General features: G+C 39.3%; 1 protein-coding gene across 9 annotated transcripts in view; it reads left to right on the forward strand.

Moving 5' to 3' along the window:
- Nucleotides 1-17,093, forward strand: part of LOC309626547 (uncharacterized protein) — a gene marked incomplete at its 5' end in the record, with an annotated part of 44,846 nt that extends 27,753 nt beyond the window's left edge. For 2 of the 9 annotated variants that reach the window (XR_014243261.1, XR_014243266.1), the window contains 2 exons: nucleotides 13,434-13,515; nucleotides 13,887-15,568. Coding sequence is in view for 1 of the 9 variants with exons in the window: in XM_082387328.1 (XP_082243454.1) it covers nucleotides 2,857-3,179 (323 nt within the window). Of the gene's footprint in view, nucleotides 1-2,856; nucleotides 4,628-13,433; nucleotides 13,516-13,886; nucleotides 15,585-16,765 lie in introns of those variants that run through there. The other 7 variants (XR_014243263.1, XM_082387328.1, XR_014243262.1 and 4 more) reach the window with 6 other exon arrangements.

Consider the following 17,093-nt stretch of genomic DNA (forward strand, 5'->3'; position numbering starts at 1 on the left):
CGGATCCCAGCCTGGGACTTGGAAGCAGCCGAAACAGAGAGATCATGAAAAAAAAAAAAAATGGCCCGTTACAGGGCATAAAACTGTGCTTTGCATCCAACCTGATTATGTGAGGGAAAAATTCCCCATACATAGATGATCCTCAGAACATTTATTTATCAAAATTTCGAGGAACGTCTTGGAACCAGTGACCCTCTTTAAATAGAGAATATTTAAAATACATACAACAAGGGCACATAGATGCCCACCTCTTGAAAGCCACTAGTCTGAGTCAGACGGTGTCATGGGTGTTATAATATATATATTTCATACTAATATGAGAATTTCTTTTTAGTCCTTTCATAATGTTTTTGCCATGTTAACTAATGTAATTCTTTGGGAGGTCTTTCTTGGCTTTTCAGACAACCCCAAGTCATACCTTATAAGTGATCAGGTGTCATTGACCTCAAGCCCAGCCTACAGTAAACTCCAGGGTTTAATCTGTACTCTGAGCCCTTGCCACTGCAGACAATGAAGTCTATTCATAATCACTGAAAGTGCCATAATTTGGCGAGCAGGGCCTGGGTGCCAATCCGTGCTTCATGTCACACTAATTGTGTGTCTTAGACATGTTGCTTAACATCTCTAAGCCCCAATTTTCTCATCTGTATACTGAGGTTAACAATTTCTTCTTCACTGTCATGCTGTGCAGACAATACCAGAAAAGATGTGTGAAACACTTAGCACAACATAAAAGCTCCATCGAATGGATGGATGCACATGTCATACTGTACGGTACATAGTAGGCACTCAAGAAAAGCTTCCTCCTCCTTCTTCTTTTTCCTCTCTTCTTCCCCAAGACAGCCTAATAAGTTACTGCTCATGCAAACCTAGGTCTATTAAGAAAAATACTGCATTTAAAGAAAATAAATATTATCCCATGTGTGACAAATGGCCACACATGGAACAAAGCACATTTAAAGCTATTCTCATCCTTTGATAGTTGTTAAAGAACAGATAAGAATAATCTATTCAAAAGGAAAATCAAAAACTAAAGAGTAAGCAAGGAACCAAATTAGACATTTAGTCAAGTCTGATTAATGGCTACTTCCAATGGTGATTTGAACTGAGTTCAGGATCCCTGCCTGTCTGACTGTTAATGTACAGTGGTGAAGGGTGACCACATTAAGAAGCGGAATGCATAATTCATTCAAAGTTCACATAGATTGTCTTAGTTTGTGAAAGACCAAACTCAGGTGCAATTCTGGTAATGCAACAAAACTAGTATGTTTCATGATAATAAGTTTAGGTATAGAAAACTATCTTCCTTCTGGATAAATTTAGCTTCCTTGCCATTTCTTCATTTTTTTTTTTTTCTTCAGTTTTTTCAATATGAGGACCCTAGTTTAGAGTAGAATTAATCATGTTAATAATGTGTTAAAAAATTATATCATTCTAAAAGACTTCCATTCATTCTAAAAAGGGTAGTGTAGGTCACATTTTAAAAAGAAGGCATTCTTGAACAGGAAAAAGCGCAATAGGTAAATTTGAAAAGTATGAGTAATTCAGTAAAGAATCATACATTTCTTTTTATATGTTTTCCGGTATAAAAATGTTGCTCTATCATTGTTAAGTAACTCCCATTGGCACATTTAACTCTGAACTCTCCGATGGGAGATGCGATATTATGTTTATTAGAAGAAAATAACAACTGAAGTTTAATAAATTTGGAAAGAGTACCTGCAAATTTGTGTGTGTGTAGGAATTGACTTTTTTCAGTTGACAAAGGAATCTTGTCTGGTTTGAAGTTGCAGTTAGAAAATGTTGAAAGTAAAAACAAAAATTGAATTTGTACCAAATTCAGGGCTTTGAAGAACTGGTGTGTAAAAATTTGGTAGTGGTGATGACCATGCAGCCACTTCTGTTTGTGTAATAAAATCAGCAAAAATACAACAAGATTAAATATAGGCTGAGGTCATAAATCAAGCTCTAAAGCGGAAAATAAAATGGGTGTACATACATCCAGATATACATGATAAATTCTTTAAATTCTTTTTGTCTCATCAAAGATAATAGAAAATAAATAATAATAAAATTAAGCTGTCTTCTGCCTTCCAGCTCTCTTCCTTTTGTGTAGAGCTGATCGTAGTAGGGGCCTCTTAAATCTGGCTAATTCTGTGGTTGGTGAATATTGTTTAACAAAAATTCTTTTTCAAAAACAAGGTCCTTCCCCTGCTCATCCACATTTGCCTCGATTTGACTTATCCCCCCATCTCCCAGGCATGTCAGATCAGAGAATCATATCAGCCCATGTCAAATCGATTTAGGACACGAAATCTTTCCTCAAAAATGAAATTCCCTATGAACACTTAACAGGACCAACAAATACATCGGAAAAGTGTTACGGTAAAAGTGCCAGAAGTCGAGCTAAAATGAAGGCCGAATCTTTGAGATCAGGGAGAAGGGGAAAAGGGTCAGACAGAAAGAGATGTGAAAGGAAAAGCAGGGCAGGAGGAGAGACAAGAAGGAGAGAAGGGACCCAAATTAGAACAAGAGGCGATGTTTATTAATAACCTTGCTGACCCACGGGCCCCTGACCCAAAATACATTAAGTATTGTTGGGACACTGCTCTGTCACTCACAGCAGGAGCATGTAAAATGGTGTTGGAAGCTGCAAACTTTCTGAGAACTGACAAAAAAGAGCCAAAAAAAAAAAAAAAAAAAAGCCAGGATAAGGTAAAGACATAGACTCACGGGGTTGAGAAGTTCCCTTTATACTCCTGCAGCATCCTCTCCCGGCAGCCTACCTCACAATTCCACGCTTCCAGCCAGCTAGGATTTAAAACAGACATGAAACAATGTTTTTCTTGATTGCAGAAATAATACACGTTCATCGCAGAACATTTGGAAATTATGGAAAAGCACAAAGAAGTCAATACAAATTGCCTCTAGTCCCACCGCTTGTGTATAATCATTGTCAACGTGTTGATATACATTTTCTCATCTTTTTCCTCTCCTTTTTTACATGCATATATTTGTATGCTGGAAAAGTAAGACTGACGCCCTGCTGTCATCCACTATTTTGGAATCTGGTTTTCCCATCTGACAAATCCTTATATATATTTGCTCATGTTGTTAAAACTATTATAAAACATGATTTTTATGCTGGCATCATATTTCCTTATTTGAAGGTATCATAATTCACTTGACCTCTAGTTAGATATTCGTGTAACTTTGTAACTTTTTGCCTTTTGAAAATGTTTGCGTGGATCTCTGTTCCTCTGGAAATTACTGTGAGTGAAATTCCTGGGTCAAAGGCTTTTTGGGGCTAAAATTTGCAGAGTTGCCCTCCAAAGTATTTATGCCAGTTTATATTCCCACCTGCAGTGAATGAGAATACAGAATTCACAAACCATCATTAATTCTTTCCAAACTAAAATAAGAAACTTAGAACCTACTGTGATTTGTATTTCCTTGGTTATTTGTGATGCTAACTTCTTCATGTTTCTTGGCTGTCTTGTTTTGTGTGTATGTTATTTGTCTGTTATTTTAATTTCTATTTATTTAAAGTTGTAGAAGTTCTATTAAGTTTTTCAATTGTGTTAGTTCTTTGCATATAAAGTTGTAAAAGTTCTTTGCATATTAAATTTGTTAACCCTTTCACTATTGCCCATTGCAAGCATTTCTTCATTTTGTCACTTGATTTTTAATTGTTAATGGATTTTTAATGTATATGTTTATGAATTTAAATACATGACTATTTTCGTTTAGTCTTTCTTCCTCTACTTTTATGTTCAGAAAGGCACGTCCCAGGGTTAGAGAAATATTAACCTATATTTTCTACTAGTGCTTTTGTGGCTCTTTTTAAAAGATTTAAATCTGTCTCGTATTTGGTCTGTGTGGTAAGAATCTATTTCCTCACTGATCTAAATGTTGTATGTTATTGGGCCTATTTCTGTATTTTAAAATTTTATTCATTATCTTTCTGTCTTCATCACTTTTTTTGCCAAAACCCTCCATTTTTATTATCACAATTTAAGAATATGCTTATATTATATCCAGTAATGCAAGTTTTTTTTTTTTTCTCATTACAATTAGTTTGCTGGGTTATGCCTCCTTATTTGTTATCCCATAAGAACTCATCAAGTTCAAAATGTAAGAGAAGACAATTGATACATTAATGTGTGAGGATTTGAGGTCTTTAATACTGAGTTTTCTCATTTAGAAGTAAAGCATGCCTTCTCATTTATTTTTTCATGTGAACTCCTATTAAAGTTGTAGTTTCTTCATGTATTTTTCAATGTGCATGGTGTCAAATTTATTCATTGCTATTGTGAATACAGTTTCTCTATTAAATCTTATAACTGTTTTCTGAGGAAAGTGATTTTTATTTTGTATTTTTGCTTTTTTATTTTCTATTGTCCCACTTTACTGGTTTCTTATTCAAAGAGTTTGCCAGTGGATTCTTTTGAGCCATCTAATTAAATCTTATCGTCTGCAGATAATGATAATTTTGTCCCTTTCCTTCAAATTATATAATTTCTTCATTTTTTTCCCTGTCTTATTACCAAAGAGTAAACTTCCACATTATTTAAAATATTCTTTATTTGGAATGACTCCAATATTTTACTACCACGTGTGGTGGCCTGAATACGATGCATTTTTTTTTTTTTTTTTTTTTTTTTTTTTTACGATGCATTTTTGAAGGGCTGCAGCTTTTGGAATGTGTTCAAGGCTTCAAATTTCAACCTCCCTTCCTGAACCTTCTGTTCTCTGGTTCCCTTGTATACCTCCCAGCCCCTCTCTGTCCAGTATTGAACAAGTCTTCCCCTTTTTTTTTTTTTTTTTTTTTGTCTTCCCCTTTTAATACACGAGTGGTCTATCTCCATACAGACAACCCCATCGCTTACCTACTGACGCTTCTTTTCTAGTCTAAACACCCACATTTCACTGTGGTAAAGCTCACCTTCAATTCTCAGACCAACACATTTAAACCACTATTGTTTTACTTAGTCTATCCCATGAAACCACCAGGCTATTTTCTGCCAAATTAAAAGTTAGAGTCTTGTGTAAGACTTTTTTTTTTTTAAGTTTGCATTTTAAGAAAATGCTAAACTATTTTTCTCACATAGAAATTATCATTTCATTTGAATTTGCTGACTTTTTGCCAGTGAAAAGTAAAAATAACCTGGGATTTTGCAAATGCCATGCAAAAAAGGATTGGCTGCATGGGTTCAGCTGGTTAGAACAATATGTGAAGACAGAGTGAGGAAAAGAGTAACAGCGACAGTTAGGGATCCTGCCGGGGTTACCTATGGGAAGGAAGAAGGGTGAGTGTCTACAAGGTGGGAAATGGAACTAGTCTCTGGATCACCCTGACCCTTCATTTCTTCAACTCTGATTGTGGATCATTACCTGCCTTGCAAGCGTAATACAGGAATGAGAGACAACATGTGTAAGGCATATTGGAGGACACTTGGCAACTTGCAGGCACTTACAAAGACGAACTGTTAGCTTCCGGCTAGGTTTGAAGGTAGGGATATGGGCCATGTTATAGGTAACAAAATGGAAAGAAGAGACCCTTCTCTACTATAAATTTCTACATAGAGTTAACCCCGAGCACACTCAAGGATTTTAGGATTTAGCCAACAGGCAGTGCTGTACCTGGGGCGGGTGTGTGTGTGTGTGTGTGCAGTTCTTAAACTACACATCCCCCTGACCACCTCCCAAGGAGATAGAAACTCTTATTCCTCTTTCTTCTCCTCTGTGTGGCGTGGCCTTTGCTGTGAATGCCAAGTATCATTGGAAACGACTTTTCATCCTACCGTGACAGACCATGAGCTCCAAATGTTTAGATTTCCTCTTCTGCTGAAGGGGACCGGAAGGGCTCCTCATTTTGATATTACAGTAAATAGTCCTTGTGGCCATGTGCCTGGCATTTAAGAACTTCCTTGTCAGCACGTCTTCATTTTTCCAATTTGTTAGCCTGGAGAACACGCTTATTAGTATCAAACTTAAGTCTTACCAAGGCAGAGTGAAAATTTCTTTCTATCTTTCCCAAAGTGAAGCTAGAGATCTGATTTTTTTATTTTTTTTAACGTGGTGGGAGGTTTCTGTATTATTATTGTTTAAAATCAATTTCCTTTACTCCATATTCTTTTCCTGTTGTTTATTTTATCTGTCCTTCTCTCCCAGAGGGGCAGCATTAAGGCCCCCATTTGGTTTTTATTAGTGTAATCTGTTAATAGCTGTTCTATAATGCTTTACTTATTGTGTTAATTTTCTGTACTTATGTCCAGAGGCAGCTCCCTGGAAGACCATATTTAAAAAAATAGAAGATCTAACTTACTTCTTCTTTAATGGGTCCAGCAGCCACTTGTAGTTTCAGCTAAGATTACTGAATACTGTTGATTTACAAGGTCATTGAAAATATATATAAACTGCAGCTACTATTTTAAATATATCTATGGGAAGCCTAAAAAGCCCATTAGTCTGGTAAAGGTACAAACACTAACCCCAGGGTCTCAGTGGACATTGGCTTATCACTCCACTTCTCTGGGTTTGTCTTGAATATGTCAGAGCTATGGGTACATGCTGTTTTGTGTACTGTCCAGTTTTCACATTTAAGCCCAGAGCTTGGCAGAACCCAAGAGCCCCTAGCTGGGAATGGAGGCTCTATTCATGATCTGCCCCTCTTTACTGAGATGTCCCCAATCTCTGCCCCTTGGGACCCATGTGTACTGTGCCAGTCACTGCATGCTAAACTCTGGGTCCCAGGAACCATTGTCCAATTGTTGGGGATTTTGATGGAATGTACCTTACATGAACTTTAGTATTCATGGGACTAGTTCTCAAATTAAAAAGGAGCTTCGGGGCTTCCCTGGTGGTGCAGTGGTTGAGAATCTGCCTGCCAATGCAGGGGACAGGTCTGGGAAGATCCCACATGCCGCGGAGCAACTAGGCCCGTGAGCCACAATTACTGAGCCTGCGCGTCTGGAGCCTGTGCTCCGCAGCGAGAGAGGCCGCGATAGTGAGAGGCCCGCGCACCGCGATGAAGAGTGGCCCCCGCTTGCCGCAACTAGAGAAAGCCCTCGCACAGAAACGAAGACCCAACACAGCCATAAATAAATAAATAAATAATTTTAAAAAAAGAAAAAAAAGGAGCTTCAAAGCAGAGCACTTGACAAACTAACTTACCTGAAGGATAACAAAGGAGATATCTGTGATCCATGTGATAGGTTGGGCCCCCAAGTTAGGTTGCATTCTGAATTAGATGGATGCATGGGAGTGAAGAGAACATGGCTCAGTGATCAGCATCATGGGTTCTAGACCTGCCTCTGGTGTGAATTAGCTCTTAAGGTTTTTAGGGGCCTCAGTTTCCTCCTCTGTAAAACAAAAGTTGGGAAGAAAGTTCTAAGGTTCCTCCTTTTACAGTCTAGGCAGTGTTCAGTCAATGATCGCTCTGTGCATCAATTCAGGGGGGACGAATCATCAGCAGGTGATTGAATCAGGATTAAGCTGCTTCCCATTCATTGTTGAGTCTCTGGCGATGGGCAGGCTCTTGGCGCAAAGCAGGAGCCCATCTGTGCTTTTATCATACATTAGTTTTTATTGTGAAGCCTAAGTAAAATTCTGTTTGAGATGAGGTTTGTACAGTACCATGGCCATGAGTGGCAGCAGGGAGAGCACTAGACGGAAGTCACAGTGGCCAGCTGTGTGACCCCAGGCAAGTCACCTCCTTTCCCTCAGTCTCTTATCCTTCATCTGTCAAATAATGGGTTTGGCGATGAATCAGCAAAGTAGCTTCAACTAAGAAAGTCAGTGACCTTGTAAGAATTGCCTGCTGTGTTAAGCAAATGAGAAGGGTCAGATGTGCCCCAACGTCCAGTACCCACAGCAGTCAGAGCATGTTACCCATGATTCAATGCTCCCTGAGAAGCCGTACATGAGCTTGCTATGGGGATGGTCTGGGAAAAAGAGAATGGGAAGGGGATCTGTATGCGAAGGGTTGACTGGGAATTCTACGCAAAGAAGGAAATGAGACCACCCGTAATTGCCTGTTTTTGAGCTGCAGACTGTATCAAATGCTGTTTTTAAATTGGTGCAATGCCTGGCTCTTAGCCCCGCGCCCCACCTGTTTTGTCTGTTTCTATACCATGCAAGTGATGGTGATGTTTGAGGACTTTCCTTTCAGGTCGTGCCATCAAAGAGGGCAATGAAAAGCGACCCAGCAAAGTCAAGGCATATTTAAAAGAAAGAGAGGAAAAAGCCCATATACATTTCAATGGAAGTACTTTAAGGCATTTCAAGTAGGAGTCCGAGAAATAATTACAGAGTTTAAGAAGAAAAAATCTTAACTTTGATCTGATTTTCTTCTGTAAAGCAATTAGGTGCATCATTTTTCAAGTGCTAAACTGAATATTCTAATGGCTGGACCCAAACACTTTCATTTGTGTCTTGGGACTTCTATAATTCCCCCCCAAAAGTTAAAAAAGTTATTAAGGTGATTTTCCAGAGGGATTAATACATAAAGCATTTGCTGATCAGCTCTCGTAAAAACTACAGCAGCATAGAATAGCTAGATTCAAATAATGCAAGAGTCTAATTAATAGCACCAAACTAAGAAATCTGTAAAGTTGATTTGATGGAGATAAACTGTCAAGGTACAAATGGAATTTTCCCTTCCAATTGCTGTTGGGGGTTTTAATGGGAATGTGCGTGACGTAGACTTTAATATTCATGGGAGTAGTCCTGAAATTAAAAGAGAGCTTCAAAGCAGAACACAGGGACAAACTAACTTACCTGAAGGATAACAAAGGAGCTATGTACAAAAAAGGAATGTGATAGATTGAGCCCCAATGTTAGGTTGCTTTTCCTCTTAAAATTTTAAACCCCAAGTCCTTCATAGTTCATATACATGAAAGCTAGACTGTCAGTTCCTTGATGGCAGATACTAGGTGTTACTTTCTTTTTGCTTTCCCAGTGCCCAGCATGTAGTTCTTAGCACATAATATATTTCCATTAAATGTTTGTGAAATAGTGGAATAAAAATACTTTGTTAATTTAAAAAATGTGTGGCATATCTTCTCCCCAATAACTAGATGGATTGACCACTTGTGCACCAACTAGGAAGCAGAGCAGAGGTGGCCTACAGGCTAAATTTAGCCAGTCCTTGTCTAACCTTCAGAAACTGAGAAACTTCAACTTCACACAACAATATGGATTTCTGGATTCTTTTGAAAAATCTAAAGATGTGGGACCGTTTGGGCCACAGCTGGTGACAATTAGCTGGGGCCCAGGAGCAGCTGCCCCCATTATATAGGGTTCCTTCCAAGTTGCCACTATTCCCTAGCATATGACTCCAGGCCAATTTCACTTTTTTATTTACCAGCCTGGTCCACAGGACAGGCTCTCAGATCAGGAGAGAATATCTGGTCTGCATTATATCAGTGCTAATTTCGAATTGAGTTAAAGATCTGAGTGCGAGCTTAACTGTTTTCTCCAGGTCCATGAAAAGAGAAGGCAAGATTCTAAGTACTAGGCTTCGAGGGGTCATCTTTAGTATGTACATTCCTATGACTTCTCTGTGCTCCAGGGAGAATAGAGCAGGCTTGGAGCTCTGAACAATCCAAATGATATTGGGTAGGAGCCCATCAGGGACTTGTTCAAGTTTGTCAGAGCGTATTAAAATACAATACCCTCACATCATCAAAAAGGGTACAGCGGTCCATCTGTCTATATCTTTCTTTCTCATGTTACATTTGTACAGGAATTTTTCAAAATTATGTCACCTACCATATTGTCTTATAGTGAATCAAAATGGGGAAAGAATGGAGAGCAAGCCAGAATAATGCACATTGGTGAAAGTCCAATAATTGAAATAATTATTGCTTAAGATACCATTGCTTTAATCAGCCCATCATAAATCAATGCTTTTCACAAATGAAGGTTTAAAATAAAGTGCTGTTAAATAAATCGGGCCTCTTAAAAGGCATGATGCAATCGGGAAGCTCTTGAAAATGGCTAAAAAAGTGGTTTCTGAATGGATCCACTGGTTCTAGCGTTTTATCTTCCACTTAATTAAAAAAAAATATTACCTGGTCCTTTCTTAGAAATTACATATCGGAGGTCTATAATGGCCAAGCCTTTAACCCATTAAAAAAATTTACTCCCAGGAACAGTTCATATTTGACGTTTAATTGCTTTTTCTTGTTGGAAAGGAAAATCTGTTTCTTTCCTTCCTTTCCTGATTGACTTTTCAAAACTCACCTTGTGAGCTATAAAAATGGAGAGGTGTAATTGATTTTCAAAAACTCAAGTGCACGCACACATATTCACATATGCGTGTGTGTGCGCTCATGTGTGTAGACATAAAAATAAAAAATCTCCCCTGTACTGGGAGCTGGCGCTTTCCTCACGTAACTCTGCAAGGCAGGTGTTACTATCTCCATTTAACAGAGTAGCAGCAAAGGCCCAGAGAGGTTCATTGCTTGATTAGGGTCACACAGGTAGTAGCGATAGGAGGCTGAGTCTTTATCCCTTCTACCCTGTTGCCTGCTTTTAGGTGTGCTTCATACCCAGGTGTGCAGACATCCATGGAGCCAGGATAAAATGTCATGCCAATGGTTTCCATCTTTGGAGTCACTAATCATTTTAGCCTATTTAACCAACACCAGATTCTGGAATTTAATAAATAACGCTACACCATCCATAAATGTAGAAAGAGCCCAACGGTGATGTGCGCCTTTTATGTGAATACTGCATTGTAACTGAGCCAGGAGAAGCCGTTGAACTAGCCTTCTAAGTGACAGCATCTTAAAAGAGATTTCTCATCGGAGAGTTTGGTGTGGAGGGTGGTCAGATGCTTTCTTATTAGAACAATGCCCACATAGATTTCAAATGAAATTCTGGGGCTCCTCAAGATTTGTTTAAAGAGAAAGAGGGGGTCAGCAGGACATTGATGTGGAAAGGGAAGAAAAAGCCTCTACTTGGTCACCTCGAGTTAGAAAATTTCCATTTCAACATTGTCAATCCCTCACCTCTCACGTGTAGTAAATTCACTACCAAAGGCCAAAGTATTCTCTTTCTTTCTTTTCTTTTCTTTCCTTTTTTTTTTCTCTCTTGCCACAAAACCAGCTATTATTTAGGTCTCTTGCAAAGCGGCACAAACCAACTGTTCCTCCTCAGATTATCCCTTTCAGGGCTCAGGTGATATGCCTCCTTGGGTTATACCTTCCATGTTTTGTGGTCAGATGTGGGCTGTGTCATTCTACAGTATTCCACTTTGCAAGAAAATATTTATGTATGAGTCTCATTAGGTCCCATTTCCTCTGGGAATGGTCCTGTGTGCAGTGTTTTCATGCCAGTGGCAGGCAGTGAATCGCTGGTCTTCATGGGACAACTGGACAGCTGGCAGGAAACCAGGAAACTGCTCCTTCCCCTCTGTGACTTCACTCAGCCAGAAAACTACAAGGTGTGTGACTGTAGGATGAAAAGTTCCTGAGAGGTTGAATATAACACTTTGAGAAAACACTTGGACGGAAACTTGCTGATGTTGAAGGAATGGAAATTTGTACCATTCAGAGAATGTTTTTTTCCTAGATCTGGAAACACAATGGCTTACTTGTACAGAGTCTTTTCATTATTTTAATTTTTTTTCTTTTTATTACTGGTAAATAGTAATTCCCATTATTCACCAAAGAGCAGTGAAACTGATACTCTATATAGCTGAGATGAGGGTACGTTGGCAAAACCCTTTTGGAAAATCATTTGACCATGTGTATCAAGAGCCATGAGGTTTTTTATAACCCAGGACCAATTAATTTTTACTTCTAGGAATCCATTCTCAGTACCAAAAAAATTATGCTCGAAAATGTTCATCAAACTATTGCTTATAATAGTTAGAACAGGAAATGGAAGTATAAAATATTTTCTTGATATTCATTGTTATGCAGCTGCTGTAATAATATTGAAATAGGATATGCACTCTTAATGATTACAAATACACAGGCAAGATATGCAGAATTATAATAATAGATAAAATTTATTGTCTGCTTAATATATAAAAGGCAATGTGTCAAATGCTTTGTAGTCATGTCTCCTTTAATCTGCTCCCCAGATTAAGCCAAATTTATTATATCTCCATTTTACAGATGGGGAAAGAGAGTCACAGGAATTGGTTTACCTAAAGTAACACTGCTAGGGTGAAATTTGAACCCCATCCTGGTTGATGACAGACCTTATAGAACATGCAATTCCTCATGCTATGTGGTTAATTTTGAGTAAAAAACAATCATCAACCACAAAAGAAAGAAAGAAAGAAAAAAGCACCCCAACCTAAAAGAAACCCAACACCAATAAACAAAAATCTGACAAGCTCTATTCTTATGATAATCACATGAAAAAGTAAACAGGAAAGCTTAAACCAAGAGAAAACAGCCAAACTTGAAAAGACTCATCTTCCACCAGTTAATAAAATGACAGGTAGCTATCTGAAACAACATTTAAATGTGTAAGGTCTTTCCTCTGGATGGGAATTAGATCTTACATTTTTTTTTTTTTTTAACATCTTTGTTGGAGTATGATTGCTTTACAATGGTGTTAGTTTCTGCTGTATAACAAAGTGAATCAGCTATTCCTATACATATATCCCCATATCCCCTCAACATGTCTGATCTTTTACTAAGAGAATCTAAGTAATATTATTCTGCCAACTTAAGGAAGCAAATATTAATGAGAGCAATTCTTGTACGTAGATGGAAAAGACTCTGTCCAGCGTGACTTGAGAATTTTCTGGTGGACTGGGTCCTAGACCGGTGGTTCTTAACTTATTTTGTGTGAGAACATATTTGAAAATACTAATGATAACTATGGTCTGTCTCTGTTTCTCTCTCTCCAGTCGTTTCTCAGTATCCATCTGGGATTGGTTCCTGGACCTCCGAGGTTACCAAAATCCGCGGATGCTCAAGTCCCTTGTATAAATGATGTAGTACAATTGGTCTTCCCTAGCGGCAGGTTCCGCATCCACAGATTCATCTAACTGTGGATCAAATTTTGCTTGGTTGAACATGCAGATGAGGAATCCGCGGATAACAAGAGCCCATCGTATTAATATTTATACAACATTTTATTGCATATCTATCTACTTTTATTCTACTTTGAAATCTTTTGGGTTCACTGATGGTTTGAGGATTTAAATTAAAATTCCCCTTTATGTTTTGGCTTGCATAGTGTTCTTTGTCCCACAATTTGGGGGATATTCTTTCTTAAATCGTTCAAACACTGATACAGTTTCCTTAGAGTCTTATCTACACTTGGATAACTAAGGTTTGTAAAGTAAGTTAGTATAATGAATAATTTAGTTTTGATGTTTTCTTTAATATGTTCACATGTTATTATGGATGCTTGTATTCCAATATGCGGCTAACAACTGCCTTTTTGGTTTTCCGTGTTAGGATGAAGAAAAAAAGGAGGATATGCATTACTAAGAATCAAAGGAAGTGCCTGACTCTATAACAAAGAGAAAAGCTTCAAAATGTGAGTGGACTGCATTATGAACAGCTTTGCTTACCACACCTGCAAAAATGCACTTTCATTAAACACATATTTGTTAACTGCACATGCAGAAGGCATAGTGTTAGATGGACATGAAAGATGGATGGATGATGCCCTTATATAAGCTTTTCCCAGGACTCTAGCGTGCTGAGGTTTGGAGTTGCACAGGTAGCCTCCTGGAACTATTGGCTATGCTGCTAATAAGATTACAGCTAGAGTAAGATTTTATTCTGTGAAATATTTTCATCATCAGGAAGAAGAAAATTATTTTTACCCTTTCTGCTTTCTGCAGTTGAATAATTTTCAGGTACAAATCCCCCAAAATTTATGTGTCCTCTCTACCTTCTATTTAGAATTGTACAACACGAAGACAGAAATAACCATGTTAAGAGGTCATTGGTCCGACTTCTCCAGAAACTTCCCCTGGGCAGCGGTCTCTACCTCTGTTACAGAAGACTGCAAAAATACCAGCCATTGTGCATCTGGCCAATTATGCAATGTTCTATCACAAGGGGAAATTCCTTCCTCACTCCAGCTGGTGAGCAGTTATGCCCTGGAGCCCAGGACGGACATGCCTTGTAACTTTTTAACCTAGTTAGTGTAACTGCCAATATTATTCCTATTCATATAAATGTCTAATCCTTTCTTGAATCTTGCTAGACTATTTGCCTCAATAATATCCTGCGGCAGTGAATTCCACAGGTAGATTATATGCTGTTTTAAAAAGTATTTCCTTTTATTCATTTTAAATTTGTTACCTTTTAATGTCACAAGATGGCCCTTGTTCTTGCATTAAGTGGTACAGGGTACAGGCATTTCAAACTGAGCTTTAATTCTTCCAAGCACTTTCTCTGCCATTATTAAAACCCTATCTTCTTCACATATTTTCTATTTTGGCACGTGTAATCTTGAATAAATGGGATGATTGATGCAAACAGTCTCATACTGCTTTGGACATATAGTAGGCACTGGAAAAAGCTCTCCTTGATTTTCAATGTCATTTATTGGAGACATATTTCTTGAGCATCTATTATGGGCAGGAACTGTTCAAAGCATTGGAGAGACAGCTTTGAATAAGAGAAGGTCCTTGCTCTGAAGGACCTGGTTTTCTAGAGAGAAGGCAAGCAGTAAAATAGTGGATAAAGATAGGACTTACATTGTTTCAGGTGTCTTATGTATTATGGGAAAATTAGATAAGAGTCACTAGGAAAGGATGCCAGGGGCCACTTGAAGTGGCCTGGTCAACTGTCCCCCTGCAAAGGGGACAGTTGAGATTGACTATCAAGGAGTCGTTTATGTGACATAGATGGAAGGAGATCCCTTCACCCATGAAGGTGAACTCCAGCTCCTAGAACAATGCCCAGAGCTAGCTGAAACTCAATCGTTGCTGCGTGAATGAATGAATAAAGGTTAAGAAGGGAAATCTTAGTTACAGAAATCATCAGTACATTACTCACAGACCCAGGAGAAACATTTCTTGAATCCCTGGGTTTGGTAACTCCAAAGACTATTAGAGTAGAAGGAGCAGGGGATTTACTTAGTTAGACTCAGCTTTCAAGACCTGCCCAAGTCCCCAAATACCCAGCTGTATGACCTTGGGCAAGTCAGCGAATTTCTCTCATCCAAAGTGTTCTCATTCATAAAAATGGGAGTAGAACTTCCTTCCTTCATGGAGTGTGGAGGACTGGAGGTAAAGTTAAGTGGCAGCCCTTTAGAAACAGCCAAACAGTATGAACATGTTGCTCATTCTTTCAGGAACCTGTCCTTCTCAGCACTCTGTTCTCTTTCCTTGCCTTTCACTCTTTTCCTTCTTCTGTTCCCTATTTGCATCCTTGCCTCTGCCTAAAGCTCATCCCTGGCATCCATGTACTTAGCTTTCTGCTCAAGAGGTGGCTTAAGAAAGGGGGGGTGGGTTACCATTCTGACATTTTGGTCTATTTCTTAAGGGCTTTAAAGATAGAATAGGATGGAGGTGGTAGTTGTTGGAACAGTGGACTGCAAGTGTATTTCCAATAGTGATTATTTGTTTTTATTTTGTTTACTGCTTACTCTTCTAGGGTAAGGTTAACCAAACTTCTCTATATAGAAACAGAGGCCTTGCCTGAATTTCTGAGGACATCTTCCCCCAGAAGTGGAGACTTTGGTTGAGGATGATCTGATTACCTGTCTGTAGCTCCCTTTTGTGTTCTAGCCTGATAGGCAGATACCATTTCCTCATGTTCCCTCTTGTTATACTTTTGAATTGCTCTTTCGTTTACTCCTCTGCCAGCCCACCCCCACCCCTGCTTTAGGCAATTTGAAGTAGAAGCATGTGCAACTCTGCATAATAATATATTATAAAGGCATTTCAAGGAATAAATGATTAGAATTGTTTACATGCATGGTTCAGATTCACTGGCAAATTGCTCAGGCCTTTGTTTTATGATGTAGCTTCCAGCTAGGTTCCTTCTGGGTAAAACTCTGAAATAGGAGAAGTTTCCTTTTGGTATTCCTCACCAACACTTCCTTTGCCTTGTTCCTCTCCTTTCAACACCTCCCTTCCTTTCCCACCTCCACGTAACTCCATGGAGCTGTCAGGCGTTTTACACCTTAATGTGAAGACATATGGGTGCATGGGTCCCTGCCCTCACCCAGACTGGCCCCCAGGGAAAGTGAGGTGTGCAAAGGAATAAATCTTCAGTGGTATAATTTTAGACCCAGCGGCAACTGGGAAGGGTGGCTATTTTGGGCTGTGGGTTTTCTCCTTGACCTGAGATGATATTACTTTGCCTGCGGCTAGTGTGCTGGGCCAACCCTGCACGTGGTCCTTTTAGCAGCGTGTTTGGCGTTCCTGGGGGTTGCTTCTTCATTCCTCTGCTGAACAGCTCCGTGCTCCTCCAGAATTCCATGAATTTGTGCAGGGGCATCACTCTGTCCATGTGCGCCCACCTAGGCTTGTCACAGGTGATCTCTCAAGGCAGGGGCGCAGGCTACTCCCAAGGGGCAGCACAGATGGAATGCACTCCCTTCCACATAAGGGGTGGGGGGATTTTCTGGTCTAGTTTTTGCCCATCCCTCAGCCTCCATGCTTTATCAGCTGCTGAGTGACCTCACTCCCTCTTCGTGCAAGGTGAGCCGGGCCGGTCTCCAGGTTACAGGGTCTGAGCATCCCTCCTATGAGACCTCCTTTGAAGCTGCACTCAGCATCCTCACAGCCATTTTGACCACCCTGCTTGCTGTCTTCCCACTCAAGCTCCTGATGCAGCTGCTGCCTGCGGACCCCCTGTACTGCCTGGGGAAGTGAGTCAGGACTCCTGCAGCGGATGGGTGGGGCAGCTGCAAGATGATCTGAAGGTGGCCCAAACAACAGTGCTTTCCAGATGTGGGTGAGGTTATAGCCAAGATCATCACTGGTAGAGTATCTGGTTCTTAATTTTTACAACCTAAAAAGAACACACAAGACTCAAAGGTCATTGGGGAAGGAGGAATAAAGTCAGTAAAGAACAGGAAAATGGGAAGAGGTTTTGTTTTGTTTTGTTTTTAATAAAGAATTTGAGCTCTTTTACACCAAAAGAGAGAGA

This window comes from Balaenoptera borealis, assembly GCF_965194805.1.
Source record: "Balaenoptera borealis genome assembly, chromosome: 3".
NCBI lineage: Eukaryota > Metazoa > Chordata > Mammalia > Artiodactyla > Balaenopteridae > Balaenoptera > Balaenoptera borealis.